Source organism: Falco biarmicus, chromosome 10 (assembly GCF_023638135.1).
Source record: "Falco biarmicus isolate bFalBia1 chromosome 10, bFalBia1.pri, whole genome shotgun sequence".
In the NCBI taxonomy this organism is placed as follows: domain Eukaryota; kingdom Metazoa; phylum Chordata; class Aves; order Falconiformes; family Falconidae; genus Falco; species Falco biarmicus.
Genome location: NC_079297.1, coordinates 17098007 through 17112127, shown reverse-complemented (window position 1 = coordinate 17112127; position 14121 = coordinate 17098007). Strand labels below are relative to the sequence as shown.

At 56.7% G+C, this 14121-nt stretch overlaps 2 protein-coding genes across 15 annotated transcripts in view; one reads left to right on the top strand and one right to left on the bottom strand.

Annotated features, from left to right (window-relative positions):
• CTNND1 (catenin delta 1) overlaps window positions 1–6479 on the top strand; it is a 32674-nt gene extending 26195 nt beyond the window's left edge. For 5 of the 11 annotated variants that reach the window (XM_056354743.1, XM_056354752.1, XM_056354742.1 and 2 more), the window contains 10 exons: window positions 103–171; window positions 1600–1727; window positions 2323–2473; window positions 2729–2921; window positions 3027–3141; window positions 3725–3812; window positions 4132–4179; window positions 4312–4409; window positions 4569–4634; window positions 4826–6479. In XM_056354743.1, the coding sequence (XP_056210718.1) occupies window positions 103–171; window positions 1600–1727; window positions 2323–2473; window positions 2729–2921; window positions 3027–3141; window positions 3725–3812; window positions 4132–4179; window positions 4312–4409; window positions 4569–4634; window positions 4826–4837 (968 nt within the window). In that variant the 3' untranslated portion in view covers window positions 4838–6479. The remainder of the gene's footprint in view (window positions 1–102; window positions 172–1599; window positions 1728–2322; window positions 2474–2728; window positions 2922–3026; window positions 3142–3724; window positions 3813–4131; window positions 4180–4311; window positions 4410–4568; window positions 4635–4825) is intronic. The other 6 variants (XM_056354747.1, XM_056354748.1, XM_056354744.1 and 3 more) reach the window with 5 other exon arrangements.
• Window positions 6480–7340: 861 nt separating this feature from the next.
• On the bottom strand, window positions 7341–11012 carry LPXN (leupaxin). Of its 4 annotated transcripts, XM_056354757.1 has the most exons (9): window positions 10560–10806; window positions 9527–9675; window positions 9335–9390; window positions 8863–8965; window positions 8627–8782; window positions 8354–8527; window positions 8191–8272; window positions 7814–7962; window positions 7341–7737 (listed from the first exon to the last, which is right to left on the bottom strand). In XM_056354757.1, exons 1-9 carry the CDS (start codon window positions 10570–10572, stop codon window positions 7471–7473), a joined length of 1149 nt encoding a protein of 382 aa, XP_056210732.1. In that variant the 5' UTR covers window positions 10573–10806; the 3' UTR covers window positions 7341–7470. The 4 variants fall into 4 exon arrangements, with proteins under 4 accessions (XP_056210732.1, XP_056210730.1, XP_056210733.1 ...); XM_056354755.1 differs by having other exon boundaries at window positions 7341–7962; window positions 10560–10816; XM_056354758.1 differs by lacking the exon at window positions 9527–9675 and having other exon boundaries at window positions 7341–7962; window positions 8863–8946; window positions 10560–11012.
• Window positions 11013–14121: the final 3109 nt, after the last annotated feature.

Genomic DNA, 14121 nt, shown 5'->3' with positions numbered 1-14121 from the left:
TTAGCTCTGGGCTTGTTCTTGTATCAAGTGGTGAAGAGCTGTTGGGCTAGATGGGTTGGTGAGAGGAGAGGTGTCTTATGTCTCCCTGTTTGCCCTTTGAAGGTAAAAAGCTCCCAGAAGACTCTGGTGTCGATGCAGTGGATTTTCCCAAAAGAACAGTTCCAGCCAAAGGTACGTTCCTCAGTGTTTGCGCAGGGCTGCTTTTCCACAAGCAGTCTAGGAGAGAAGCGAGTAGAGTTGATTTTCCATTGAAGTGAGCCTCTCAAACGGGCAGAGGTTTGGTTTGGAGGAGGTAAGATTCTGTTTGCCCAAGTGCTAGCTGAAAAACAGTAGCTCTGCCACAGCCAGTTGTGAGGTTGCTTGTGCTTGAAAGAGGTCAGCACTGCCTCAAGACAGACTTTCTGGGGATGCAGAGGCAACTGTTGCCCTAGGGACTGAGGGGACAGCATGGTGACACAGCCATAGGCCAGGTAGCCCTCTATGGTGGTCTTGACTTCTCACCACGATTGCCTTTTGTCTGCTTTTCTTTCCTGGGCATGAAGAACAGGCAGGATTTAAGGCAAAAAACCACTTAAAGTGTTCTCCAGCATGAGGAAGGGTCATTCCAAGAAGTCTCTGGGGATAAGCATCTTGCTGCCTAGAGGGTTGTGAATTGTAGCCCCTCTCTGGTTGGCCAGGTAGTGGGCATCAGCCTAGGGCTTGAGTTCATTTCTCCCTGTCCCAAAACACCCTGTGGTTCCTGTGAAGACCCTGGTGCTCCCAGGAGTGTGAGGAGTCCAAGCTAGAAGAATCATAAGGAAACTTAGGACAGACCTGATCTTGGGAGCAGCTCAAGTATGCAGTGGCTCCTCAGGGTGACCTGGGCTGTGGGAAGAGCTGGCACCCATCTCTGGTGGAAGCCTGAGGAGCCATCTGTTCTGACTTTGGGGCCTGGGGACATCCCTCACCACAGTTGAGGACAGAGAATGAGGTGGAAAACCTGGCCTTGCGACTGTAAACCAATCTCACTGGTGCTTTAGGAATAACTTCTGGGCACATGTTTCCGTGAAAAAGAGTTAGAAGTTGAAGGCCTGATCCCTGCCTGCTTGCTGGGGTAGTCGAGAGCTGGAGACCTGGTGCTCTCTGTCTCTGAGGATGGGCTGAACCCAAGCTGCTTCAGTGTGTTGGTGGCCACTGGCTTGGGGTGTTTCTCTTTCTTCCCGCTGAGTGTGGGCTGAGCCTCTTGTGGCAGCTGGGCACTGTGGCAGCATTTGCTGCCCCACCACATGCCCTTGCCTGGGCTGGGTTTTCAGCCAGACGTTGTACTGAAGTTGAGGTCTCCTTGCCACTGGCAGCGGTGCTGCGACTCAGCCCAGACCTCTCCTGAGTTGCAGTGGTGCACTGGGCACTGTGGGCAGCAGCCTTGGCATCGCTGATCGGGGCTGAGGTTTCTGGTGCTGCGGGGTAGCCTGGCCCCCTCTGTGCTGAGGATCCAGCCTCCAGGGAGCAGTGAGCCTGGGAGAAAGCTTCCAGCCTTATCTGCCCAGCAGTGTTCCTTTGAATTAGTCAATGCTAGCAGAGCCCTTGAGTAAGTTCTTCCTACCCGTGTTCTTCTGGCAGGCTATGAGCTCCTCTTCCAGCCAGAAGTGGTCCGGATATACATCTCCCTCCTAAAAGAAAGCAAGACTCCAGCCATCCTAGAGGCTTCGGCAGGAGCCATTCAGAACCTGTGTGCTGGCAGCTGGACGGTGAGCCTCTCATAGAGCTGGCCATGTCCAGCTTCATCTGTGTTGCAGGGAAAGGGGTCTTGGGGAGCAGGGAGCATCACCTGCGGGGGTACCAGCAGAGCTGTAGATGGCCAAGGCTCTGCTGTTTCAGGCTGTTCACCTTGTGCATGGGTCACTACCTGAGAAGATGCTGTTCAGCAGCATGGTTCAGGTGTGAAGCAGGTTTCTCCTGTGCCATTAAGGGCTCTGTGCTCCCTGCCAGCTGTGCCTTCCCAAGGGCTGCCTGCCTGTGTCCCTGCCTGCAGCCAGCTCCCTGCTGTTCTTGCCGCTCCGTAGGGTGTGGGCAGGGCTCGAAGGTTTGGGGCTGTTCTGTAGCCCTTTGACCTGCATTCCCTTGGTGTGTATGGAAGGACCACATGGGATGTCTCACCTGCCTGGCCTGCAGGGGAGCCTTGGGATAGGAATGGGACCGCTGCAGTCGGTCTCACTGCGGGTGAAGCCAGGACGCTGGATTCCCAGGATGAGGGTGGGTGGTAGGGCTCCCAGTGGTGCTTCAGCCCCGGGAGCAGGGACTATGCCTGCCGGGTCACACTGGTGCTCTGCCTTTCGCCTGCAGTACGGCCGGTACATCCGCTCAGCGCTGCGCCAGGAGAAGGGACTCTCTGCCATCGCCGACCTCCTGACCCACGACAGCGAGCGAGTGGTGAAAGCAGCGTCTGGAGCCCTGCGCAACCTGGCTGTTGACTTGCGTAACAAAGAGCTGATAGGTGAGGGCTGTGGAGGAGAGGATCATCGTGCTCTCTGTATCCATTTGGGTTAGGCAGGAACTTTCTCCTGATCTTGGCAGCCAAGGAAGTGTGTGAGCATAGCATTGGCCCAGCATCTGTCAGCTGCTCCTCTCCCAGAGTAGCATGTGCTGAGCTCCACTGGGAGGGACATCAAAACTGGTCACCAGTCCCTGATCCTTCTGCCTTACAGTCCTCTTCTTTGCTTGCTCATGCCTTGCTTTTTTCCCTTCCCAGGTAAACATGCCATCCCCAACCTAGTGAAGAACCTGCCTGGAGGCCAGCAGACCCCAGCCAAAAACCTCTCTGAGGACACAGTGGTGTCAATCCTCAACACAGTCAATGAAGTAATTGTAGACAACCTTGAGGCTGCCAAGAAGCTGCGGGAAACACAGGGTATTGAGAAGTTGGTGCTGATCAACAAATCTGGGTAGGCTGTGATCAAAGGATAATGCAAGGGGCAGGGAGGGGCTTCTCCAGGAGCTTCCTGGAGACCATGGGTGTCTCCAAACATCTCTTCCTCTGCCTCTTTTAGGAACCGCTCAGAGAGAGAAGTCCGAGCAGCTGCTCTAGTCTTGCAGACAGTTTGGGGATATAAAGAGCTGCGGAAGCCACTTGAGAAGGAAGGCTGGAAGAAGTCAGATTTCCAGGTATGGGGGTGGGGGAATGGGGATGCCCTGTTGTGGCTGGGATAGTAGATGGGGTCCTGCAGCAGGGAGAAGGGTGTTCCTGGAGCTCAGCGGTATTGGATTTCAGCTCTTGCCTTGCTGGCAGGATTGGAGACCCTTCAAGGTGTCCCCTCTGCTGTTTCTCAGTGAATGGCCAGCAGGAAGTTCCTACCAAGGAAGGAACACTCTGTAAAGCTTTAAGCCCTTTGTCCCACACATAAGCATGCAGATCTACAGGCAGGAAAGTCTGCAGCACTAAGAGCCACTGTGAAGATGCTGAAGAACAAGGTTCTCCAGGGCTCGGTTTCTTTCCCAAAAGCTGGGACTGTCCTTGCTGCTTAGGGGCAGGGTGCTGCCCGGACCCGGTCCAGGCAGGCCACCCCCACTCTAACGTGGGTGCAGCTGTGGGCTCTGGAGCACTCTCTGGTTGCTTCAGGCCCCTTGCTTGGGGGCTGTGGGAGGGTTCCTGGGTCTGTCCTGGTATTGGGGGCTGGAGGGATGGGATGTGCTGATGAGGAAGGAATGCCTGGGCCAGGATGTGAGTGGTCACTGTCTGATGCTCCAGGTGAACCTGAGCAATGTCTCTCGGACCCAGGGAGGCAACTCATTTGATGACAGCACCTTGCCTCTCATCGACAGGAACCAAAAATCCGGTATGTGCCTGCCCTTCAGCACCTCTCCCCACTGTCGTCCTTCCACCTGGTCTGTACCCAGAACAGCTGGCCACTGTCCCCTCCCTGCTCTTCAGCCCTGGCTTTCTTGGTGGCCACAGCTGGTCACACAAGACCATCAGTTTGGGCTTTAGGTGGCTTCTCAGGGCTAGAAGTGATGCATGCAGTTAGCATAGGTCCTGCAGCGTCCTTGGGTCAACTGTGCTGGGTCTGGGCTCCTCTAGCTGGGGTAGGTAGTGGTTCCTCTGCTGCCTGTGACTGCAGGGGCTGTGTCTGATCTACTGCTCTCCCATGCTTGCAGACAAGAAATCCTCCCGGGAGGAGATCCAGATGAGCAACATGGGACCAGGTAGGAGAGGGACTGGAATGGGAGCATCTTGCCTCCTTGGTGTGCTGGGCAGGGGAAGACCTCAAATTCAGATGGCAATGATGTTGCCTCCCATGGAGGTGACATGACTGACTGTCCCCTTTCCTGCTCCAGACAACTATTCCACACTCAATGAGAGGGACCACAGCAGGACACTGGACCGATCTGGTGACCTCGGAGATATGGAGCCAGTGAAGGCAGCACCATTGATGGTGAGCAGCTCTTCCTAATGAGGAAAGAGTGAGTGGGACTGGGTGTGACAGGAGGTGTGACACATAGTTGTCCTGGCTGGCAGGAGGAGGGGAGAGCTGGGCTCCCACAGCTAACACCCCACCCTTCTATCACCCCTACTAACCCCTGTGTGTCTGCAGCAGGAAGAGGGGCAGGAATCGCCACCTGAGGTGGAGGAGGAGAATGCTGTGTGTTCCCCTGTGTCGGTATGTCCCGCAGTGTCCTGCCCAATCTGAACAGTGGTGACAGATCCTGCTCTGCTGTTAGGGGTGCTTTGGCCAAACAAATTCTGATCTGATTGCTGCTGCCTGCAATCGCTGCCCTATCCATCAGGGCCATGATCATGCTGCTCACTTGATTACTGGGCGTGCTAATGTCTCTCCCTCTCTCTCCACAGCAGAAGATCTAGCTGACATCCCCACCTCCACTCAGTTTGGGTTGATAATATATATTATATATAAATATATATATAACTCTTTGTGGTGGAATGGACCGACTTTTACCTTGTCTTATTCCTGGATTTTTTGCTGGACTGTTTGTGCCAACTAGCCAGCCAAATGACTGGGCCTGGTCCCCCAGGGGCAACCTGGGCCACTCTGCCTCCTCTAGACCGCTGCACCTCCCCGTTCTGGGACACCTCGACCAATAACTTCCTCCCTGTCCTCCGCCACCTCCTTCCTCCAGAGAGTAAAACCCTGCTGCCTGACTGCCGGATCAACCGGTGTGGATGCTGCAAAAGGACTAGAGATCTCTGCCTTGACCAGGAGCTGCCTTCTCTCTCACGTCTTCCCTCTGCTCGGGGACGTCTGCAGGGACAGAGACTGGGACCTCACTTGGCGCCTTTTTTGTCTTTTGTTTTGTTGCCTATAGGATATATTTTTGTGCAGGATCACTCTTCAACCAGGGCTGTGGGGGAAAGGAGCATCCCCTCCCTGGTGGTGGTGGGACCAGGATGAGGGGGGCTGGAGTCACGGGGGGGGATGAGGGGAAGGAAAAAACAGCAATAACTTCTCTTGCTTTACTCTAAGTGAGGCTTTGTGAGGGGCATGGGAAGGAGCGGATCTGGTTCTAGGTCCTGCGGAGGGGTCTGGATGGGGTGGCTGGTCCCCACCCAGTGACTGTGTGAGGAGGGATCCTTATGTGCAGAGGATGGTCAGTGCAGGGGGCTTGGGATGTGCCTCCCCAAGTGGGAGGCGATGGGTCCCTGTGGGAGGAGGAGATGCAGCAGGGCTTTTGGGAGAGGCAGGCTTCTAGGGGCACGCTATGAGCCAGGTGTGAGGACCAGGATCCCCCCCCTCTCACCCCCGTGCACCAGCTGCCTCCGGAGACTTTCTCTTGACATGTGCCTTTCTTTTGCCACTGTGAAATAGCTCTCTGAATTGTACTGTCTGGCTTCTTTGCTGGGGAAAGGGTGTTTCCCAGGCTTCTGGCAGGGCTGAGCTCTTCCTTTCCCCACTGGGAGCCTTAACTGTCTGAAGTGGGGCTGGAAGCCTGTTTTTTGGGGGGATCCCAGCACATCTTAGTGCTGTGGTGTTCTGGGGAGCCCTTGGGCTCCCTGTGCAACTGGAAGCCTGGGTAGGAGGCTGCAAACTGGAGCAGGAGCCGTCCCCAGTCTGGCACTCCTGAAAAGGGGAGCAGGGAGGCTGTGGTAGGCAGAACTGGTGCCTTGCTCCTGCCTGCCGCTCTGCCCAGAAGCACCTCTCTGCTCTGCCTGAGCCCTCCCTGGCTCCAGCCCCACCTCAGCTCTGTTTGGTTTTGTTCTGGGGTCTAACTCTTCTCTCTTCCTTTAAATATGTAAAACACTAATTCCTTTTCTTAATTTTTAATTCCAAATGAACCAAAAAAAAAAAAGCTTCCCTCTTCTCTCCTCCCCTCCCCTGGTTCTCCTGGGCCACCTCTGCCCTGGCAGGGAGTGGGGCTAGGGAGGAGGGGAGCGAGGAGCAACAAGCCATTCCTTGTCTGATTCCTGTGCACACTCTTGTAACGCTTTTAAAACAAAATGATTTTTTTTATATAAATAAAGTTTTTAAAGTGTGTCTGTGTGCCTTCCACCTAAGGCTGCCACCTTGGTCTTTGTAGCTTTGCAGTTGGGCCTAAGCATGTTTTCTGGGGTCAGGGCTGTGCTCAGTGTGTGGCTCCAAAATGTGCCACTTGGTGATAAACCCTTTCTTGGGCTGGAGTGATGTGTTGTCCTCTTTCGAGTTTTTTTGGGGTGGGTGTGTGTGTGTGTGTGTGTGTGTGTGGTTTCCACACAATGCCCCTTCCCCCGGTGCTTGGGGCTGTTCAGGAGGTAGGGGAGAGCCCTCCCTCTCCTGAGCACGGGGGCTTCCTGCTGGGATACCTTGCTGGTGACCCCTGTGGAGTGGGGCTAGGCTGTAAACAGGTGCATCCTTTCCTGGGGAATAGTGGAGCCAGGCTGAAACACCCTGTGGGCTCACTTTGCTTTCAGCCATGTGTGCATGTGAAAATAAATACAGAAAGAAGTTCTGTAACTTTGTGGAAATACCTCGTTAGAAGTAGTTTTCTGGCTTCTGCTTCAAACCAGCTCTTTCTGAAGCTGTGTTGCTGTTGGAAAGACTTCACTGGAGCACAGAGCAGCACTTTTTGCTCTGTGGTGGCAGGATGTGGGCTTGTGGTAATGAGGGCTGGGGTGGTGCTGGCGTCCTACATGGCACAGCACTGCTGGTGCTCAAACTGCTCTGCCAGGGAGGCTGGGGCTGCTCTGCTCTGGGTTATGGGGGAACAGCAGCTGAGGCAGTTGCCCCTGGCTTCCTGTGCCCTGGGAGATGGGGACCTGGTACACCTGTGGTGCTGTGGAACATCAGTGGATGTGCCTGGCTATGAGGGCCTCCAGCCCTCCCAGCTTGCCTTGCATCCTTGTCCCCCAAAGCCACCAGCGAGGGGAGCGAAGGTAGGGCTAGATGTTTTATTGCTTCAGGTCGAGAGACATTGGTGGGTGGAAGAATACGAGGTGTGCTCAGCTCAGCCGGACGGTGCTGGGGCCAGGCAGGCAGGCGGGAAGGGTGGCTGCATGCTGGGGGCTCAGAGGAAGAGCTTGTCGTGGCAAGCCTGGCAGTACATCTTGTTGCCGCGCTCGCGGAAGGTGCCTTTCCGCAGCTGCCCCAGGCAGTAGGCGCAGATGAAGTGCTCGGGGTGGTACTTGCGCCCTGCAGCTGTGATGCAGCGGCCGGTGACCGGGTGGCCGCAGCCGTGGCAGATGCTGCCCTGCCGCTGGTGGAAGTGCAGCTCGCAGTAGGGCCGACCCTCCAGCTCGTAGAAGGAGCCACCGGCGAAGCCGCTCAGGCACTCCTGGGTGGAAGAAGACGGGGAAGGCTGGCACAGCCTCAGGAACACGCTCACCCCTGGGTCCCCGCTGGGCACTCACCGCGCAGACGAAGCACTCGGGGTGCCAGACGCCGTGCAGAGCCGTCAGGTAATTGTCTGTCACAGGGCGCTCGCAGCCCTGGCACTTCGGGGCAAACATGGCCAGGAAGTCCTGGCGGCAGTACGGCTTCCCGCTGTGCTCGTGGAAAGCTGCGGGGAGGGTGCTGGGGTGGGCACCCGCCTGGGGGAGGCTGACGGCGGGGGCCGGGTGGGCGGCAAGGGGCAGACCAAGGGGGAGCGCGGGGTGAGGCAAGGGTGGGCTGTGGAGGGGGGGTTACCCGGGCTGGGGGCAGTGGGCGTGAGGGCAGGGCTATGGCAGGGCACACCCAGAGCGGGGGCGATGGGGGCAGTACCCCCACAGCCTTCCCCGGGACGTACCGTCGTCTCCAAACACCTTCCCACAGTGGGCGCAGAAGAAGTGCTCGGGGTGCCAGGTCTGGTCCAGGGCTGTGAGGACTTTCTGCAGGAAGACACAAGGTGAAGGTGGCTGGTGGCGGGGGCTGGCAGGGGAGGCTGGGGGGGGGGGGGGGGGGGCGCTTACCTCGCGGATGGGGCCAGCACAGTAGGCGCAGCGGGGGGAAAAGGCCTGGTGGTAGTCATCCTCGCAGTATGCCCGCCCACCCCGCTCAAAGAAGGCCTGGCCCCCCAGCTCCTGCCCGCAGTGGGCACAGGTGAAGTGCTCGGGGTGCCAGGTTTTGCCCAGGGCTGTAAGCACCTGCGGGGGGTGGGGGTGGGGGGCTGCAGTGAGAGCAGCTCCCAGGGATGCTGCGAGCCGAGGGAAGAGGGGTGCTAGGATGGAGGTACGGGGGCTCACCCTGCCGGAGATGGGCTTGTGGCAGGCGGTGCAGACGCCAGCGGGGGTGGCTGCGATTCCCAGCTCCTGCAGGTCCCGCGTGAGGCTGCCCAGCATATTGTCCAGCAGGGACTTGGGCTCCGCTGGCACCCCGGCTCCCTGCCCCACAGCCACTAGCTGCCAGGAGGGAGGGTGGTGAGGGCTGGGTGGGGTCCAGCCCCCCCCCCCGTCTCCTTTCCCACAGGAAGGAGGCTCACCTTGCTCTGCATGTGGCCCAGGTCAGCCAGGAGCTCGTCCAGCTGCCGGGCAGCTGCTGTGGGTGGGGGCGACGGCAGCAGCGGCTGTGGGACCGGTATGGGGCTGTTGGGCATGGCAGAGAGTGAGGGATGCTGCCACTTCCAGCCCGTCGGCCAGAGGGTGCCTGGACTGGGAGTCCTCCACCCCCATGGGCTGCTGCCCTTTCTCCACAGGCCGCAGTAGGGACAGGGGACCTCCCTGGGGATGTGCTGGCAGGGGTGGCCATGTGTGGTAGGGAGGGGTCTGCTAGAAGCCTAGCCCTCACGCCAGCAATGCTGCAGGGATGCAAGATGCAACCCCCCTGCCCCAGCTCATGGAAGGACCTGTTATTTGGGGGGACGTGTGGGAGGCCAGGTGACCCCAGAGGATGAGTCCAAGCCATAGAAATGGTAGCCCCAGATGATTTTTGCCCTCCCGCGGCTATGTTTTTACCTGTATGCTGCCTTCAAATCCTCTCTCTGAGGCTGAGCCTGAGGTGGCAGCTGCGCCTGGAAGGACAAAACCTTGCAGCCCAAAACCCACAGGCTGCTGCCCTGGCACCCTTTGCTGCCTGCCCAGTGCCACCACCCCTGTCACTTGCTGAGCAGGGTCTCAGCTGTCAGCCCCACTGTGTTGAGGTGTTACCTTCAGGGCTGCCGAGGCAACCGGCTGCTGGCCGCAGGGGGCTGAGGGCCTGGCTGCGACAGGATCCTGCTTGCAGGAGCTGGGCACCTGCGGCACACAGTCCTTGGGGGCTGGGCGAGAGCTCTGCTCCAGTTCTGCCAGCAGAGCATCTGCATGGAGAGACCCAGGTTGGGTGTCCTAGCCGCTGGCTGCCCCCCTGCCTGTGCACCCCCCAAGCAGTCATGTGCCGCTCCTGAAATCTCAGAAGCAAAAGCAGCAGCACAGCAGCTTCTGCCAAGGGGCTGTGGTGGCCCTGAGCACCCTCACCCCAACCCCCATCCCCAGTGCAGGATGTGCCCACTGCGCTGCACAGCCTTCCTGGAGCATGGGGGACCGCTGGCAACAGGGGTCCTGCTTCCCCTGCACATAATTTCTGGCTTACAAAGAAACATCCACCAGCCCTCCTGTTCATCCTAGCATGAGCCCCGGCATGAGAGAGCTAAGCCTCCATCCTTTCTGTGCAGCCAGAGCAGCATGTCCCGCAGGGGCGGCATGTCCCACAGGGCCGGCAAAGCGCTTTCACCTTCCACACCTTTCACTTTTACCTCGCTACTTTGGCCGTCCCTCGACATCTTCCTGCCCTTGCACCGGCACCAGGAGATGGAGGGATGCCCCTCCGTCCCCCAGTGCAGCTGCTTTCCTGACCCCGTCTCCCCCAGCCCAGGCCAGGGGTGACTCCCAGCACCCTCGGACACCGTGCCACACCCTTGGGCTGCTGGGCACCATTGTGTGCAGCCAGGATTGCATCGCTGCTGCGGCCCGTTTCCTGCCTTCAAGCGCTCTCCATTTTTGGCTGAGCACTTGCTCAGCCACCTGGGCCCCGTTTGCCCCCTGAGATATGGCGGAGGGGAGGTACAGCAGGCAGTATGGTTCCCCTGCTGTCCCCTCTGCAGCATCCCCACCTGACCTTGAGGAAGACAAAGGACGAGGCTCCCCCAAGCCATGGAAGGCATGATCCAGCACCGAGCCTGGCTCTGGGTGAGGGGCGGCTTACCTAAATCCTCCATCCTGCCTCAGCACAGGGTCCCCACGGCCGGGGAGCTGGGGCAGCGCCTGCAGGGCAGCGAGCGGGCAGACTGGGCTGTGCGGGCTTTCAGTTCCGCTCTCCAGCCTCGCCTCCGCCCCCAGGGCTGGGGTTTGTCGCTTGAGGTTCTTCCTTTGCGGGTTGCGTGCTGTGCGCCACGTGTGAAAGGCAGCAGGCGGAATGTGGTGGCAAAGGCTGGGGCAAGGGGGGCCGAGAGCAGCCCTGGGTTGGGGCTGGAGGGGGAAGAAACTGGCCAGCAGGTTTTCCAGGGAGCTCCTGACTCATAAAACCAGCCAAGCTCCTTGGACTTCTCAGCTGGAATCCAGAGCGCATGTGTCCTGCAGACCCAGGCCCCTTCCAGAAGCTACCAGCTTCATGTGGCAAGGGATGGCATTGCTGTGCTGGGTGAAAATGCATTTGTGATGGTGTGGTGGAAGCAGGCACAGGACTCACAGCGCTGGCATGCTCTAACACAGCCTTGCCCTTTGGTAGGATGCTTTTGGAACCTCTTCTTGATTTCCAGGTAACAGCAAATCCCTTTGTGTCACTTAGAGCCGGTGTGAGCACAAGGACTGGGCTCACTGCACTGGGCGGCAGTGGCACTGCTGAAGCTGGTGGCTGTGCCACCCTCTCCCTGCGTTAATGCCTTGGCCCATTTAAAGGTTTCCCAGAGGTACCACGTGTGCGGCTGCTGGGCACAGCTCAGCCCTGACCCTACAGGCATCAGGATACATGCACTTAGCACGTCTCCGCCAGCCAGGCACAACACCCAGCAGCAGACCGCGGTGCTGTTTTGTGCTGGCAATTTGTGTGATTTAACCACCATTGGAACTTTTCTGCTTCTTCCAAGCAGAACTGTGTCAGCCTCTGAGCTCCCCATGCAGCCGTTTCAGGCAATGAGCCCACGAGCACCTGAATGCATGCCTTGACGCAGGGGCAACACAGGCATTTCTGCCAGCAAGGTGAGGTGGCTGTCTGCCTGCCCCCAGGACGCGGGTCCCTCACTGTTGGGAACCATTTGGGAAGACAGACCCATGGGTACTGCCGTTATCCCCAGTGCCTCCACCAATGCCCAACCCCTGTGAGGGGGATCTGGTGACATTTATGGCTTAGCCTTTAAGCAGAGAAATCTTTTGGCACTACTGAGAGCAGCCAGTGGATATTGGAACAGCTTCAAGGGACTGGTCAGTAATCTGGGCTGGAGGATGAAGCAGAAGCTGCTGCAGCAGGGAGAGGTAAAGAACTGGCCTACTTGTTGCACTAGTAGACAGGGGAACAGCAGGAGATGGCAGTGCAATGATGTCTGCAATCAAAACGTGCCCCACACCTGAGATGTAGACACCTGGGATAACGTGGCAGGGGAGCAGGGCACCAAGATGCTCCCCCTGTTCCACCACAACCCTCCAGCTCCATTTTCTCCGCCAGAGCTGCTTTTCCAACCTGCTTTGACAGGGGTTTCCCCCACACTGCTGCTGGCGCCCTCCCCCTTGCTGGTCTATCATCCCACCGCAACACCCCTGCCGCACACTCGTTAGAGCCAGGTTATTAATCCCTAGATGCCACGTGCAGAGGAGGTGGTGTGTGGCTTGACATGTCCTTTGTGCTTTTGCTTGTTTTTTTGCAGGAGGCATCACCTTGTAGGTACATGGATAACACCTCAGACACCCTGGCTACTAGCCCAGTGCAAGCTTGCAAGAGTCACCACATCCTTGCTAGGCTCCTGAGTGTGGGCAGCCCTGGGGTTTCAAGGATGCTATAAAAGCCTTGGGAGCAAAAGTTATGAGCCATGCAGCCAGAGCCCACGGCTCCCTGCTGCTTCTGTGGATGCGTGGCACTTCTTGCAATGTCTCTTACGTCTGCCACACCTCCCAAACCGTGGGTATCTGTTTGAACTCACTTCTGTACTCTCTGGCTTTGCCTCTCTTCTGCCACTCCTCCATTTCATCCCCAGGGAAGAGGCTTGTTCAGAAAAATAACCTATTCCAGATAAAGCCAAATAAGCCTCAGGTGTTTTTCTAGCACTGCTAGGCAAGAGGAGCCCCAGTTCCGAGTGCAGCTTCACGCCTCATGGGGAAAGCTTTCAGGAGATCCTGGAAGAAAGGGTTGCAATCAAGCGCTGCACTGCCTCTAGATACACGATTTGCCACAAAATGGCCCAGAAGCACAAGAAGCGGCTGCTTCAGAAATATTACTGATCCTGGCAATGGAGAGGATCACCTCAAGGCCATAAAAAAGTAAGTGGCATTAAAAAGTTCTCTGTGGCAGCAGACCAGCAGGATGCAACCATCCATCAGCACCTGGAAGAGGCTCTGCAGTCAGAACCTGTAAACACCCTCACAGACAGCCATGAGCTCTGCTGACAACTGGGCTGAGCCTGTGCCTGCCAAGTCCATCCCCTCCGTGGGTCCACTCCATCCTCTCTGTGGGCCCGCTGAACTCCCGGGTAGTGGGAGCTGCACCCTGCACAGCTGAGGCATGAACGCTTGCTGCACAGGCCGCGCTGACGCATTCTTGGCCACCTGTTCTCACACGCTGCTGATCCCATCTGCACTGTCAGAGTGGAATGGGGTTGAATTAAGCCTCTTTGTACCAAGCTGGCATGCCGAGGTTCACTTAATTACTGACACTCTGTGTCGGTGACAGCTCTTTTGTTATCTGCCCACAGTATGGACATCCAGCAGGGCACCATCTCAAGAAAAGCCACGTGGCACGCTAAGCTGTGAGTCCCATGGTAATTTTTGAGACAAGCAATACGGAGAGCTACCCAAAAGACAAAGTGAGGCACTGCTTGTACCACTCCCTGATGGTTACTTTGAGAGATCATTGTGTCAGACACTTCCCTTTCTGCAAACAACAGAACTTTCCTGTCTGTGAAAGGTTTTGGGTTATTTTTAGACTTCTCAGTGATTTACTCTCCCCCTCCAGTGATAATGTGAGCCCTAGTGTAAACAAGCATCTGGAACTGTAACTTCGCATTACAAAATCTCCCATTGCAAAACACAAGCCTAGCAAATGCAAATGGCTGAGCAACATCCTGATCTGACCCGTAGTTCTGCGCAGTGGTTTCACCAGACTATTTTAACAAGAATTAAGCAACACTCCACCTTGCCTACAAAGGCAAAAGCAATCATGACAGGAACTTGAGAGTAACTTCCCGCATTGAGACTCTCTAGTGTGAAATACAATAATTTTATTTAAGAATAAAAGCAAAGTCATTTCATAGCAGAGAATATGGGTTAATGCTGCAGAATAGTTAGCTTGGAAAGTGATGTCAATCAGTTTTCCAGCTAGACAGGTCCTTGGGGAGGGAAAGACTATTTTTAGCTGCTTACAATGCAAACAGCAGTAGCAGACGCTACTTAAATTCTAGCTGAGATTTCCTTCTTGAGAAGAGAAACATTTCAATTGAAAGAAAACTGACAGATTGACATTGGACTGACAAAAAGTAAGGGCCAGCCAAACTGTGTCTGGACTGAAAATGAGTCTCAAACCACTCAGGTAACCAATGCTGGAGAAGGTTTGCATATTGCCT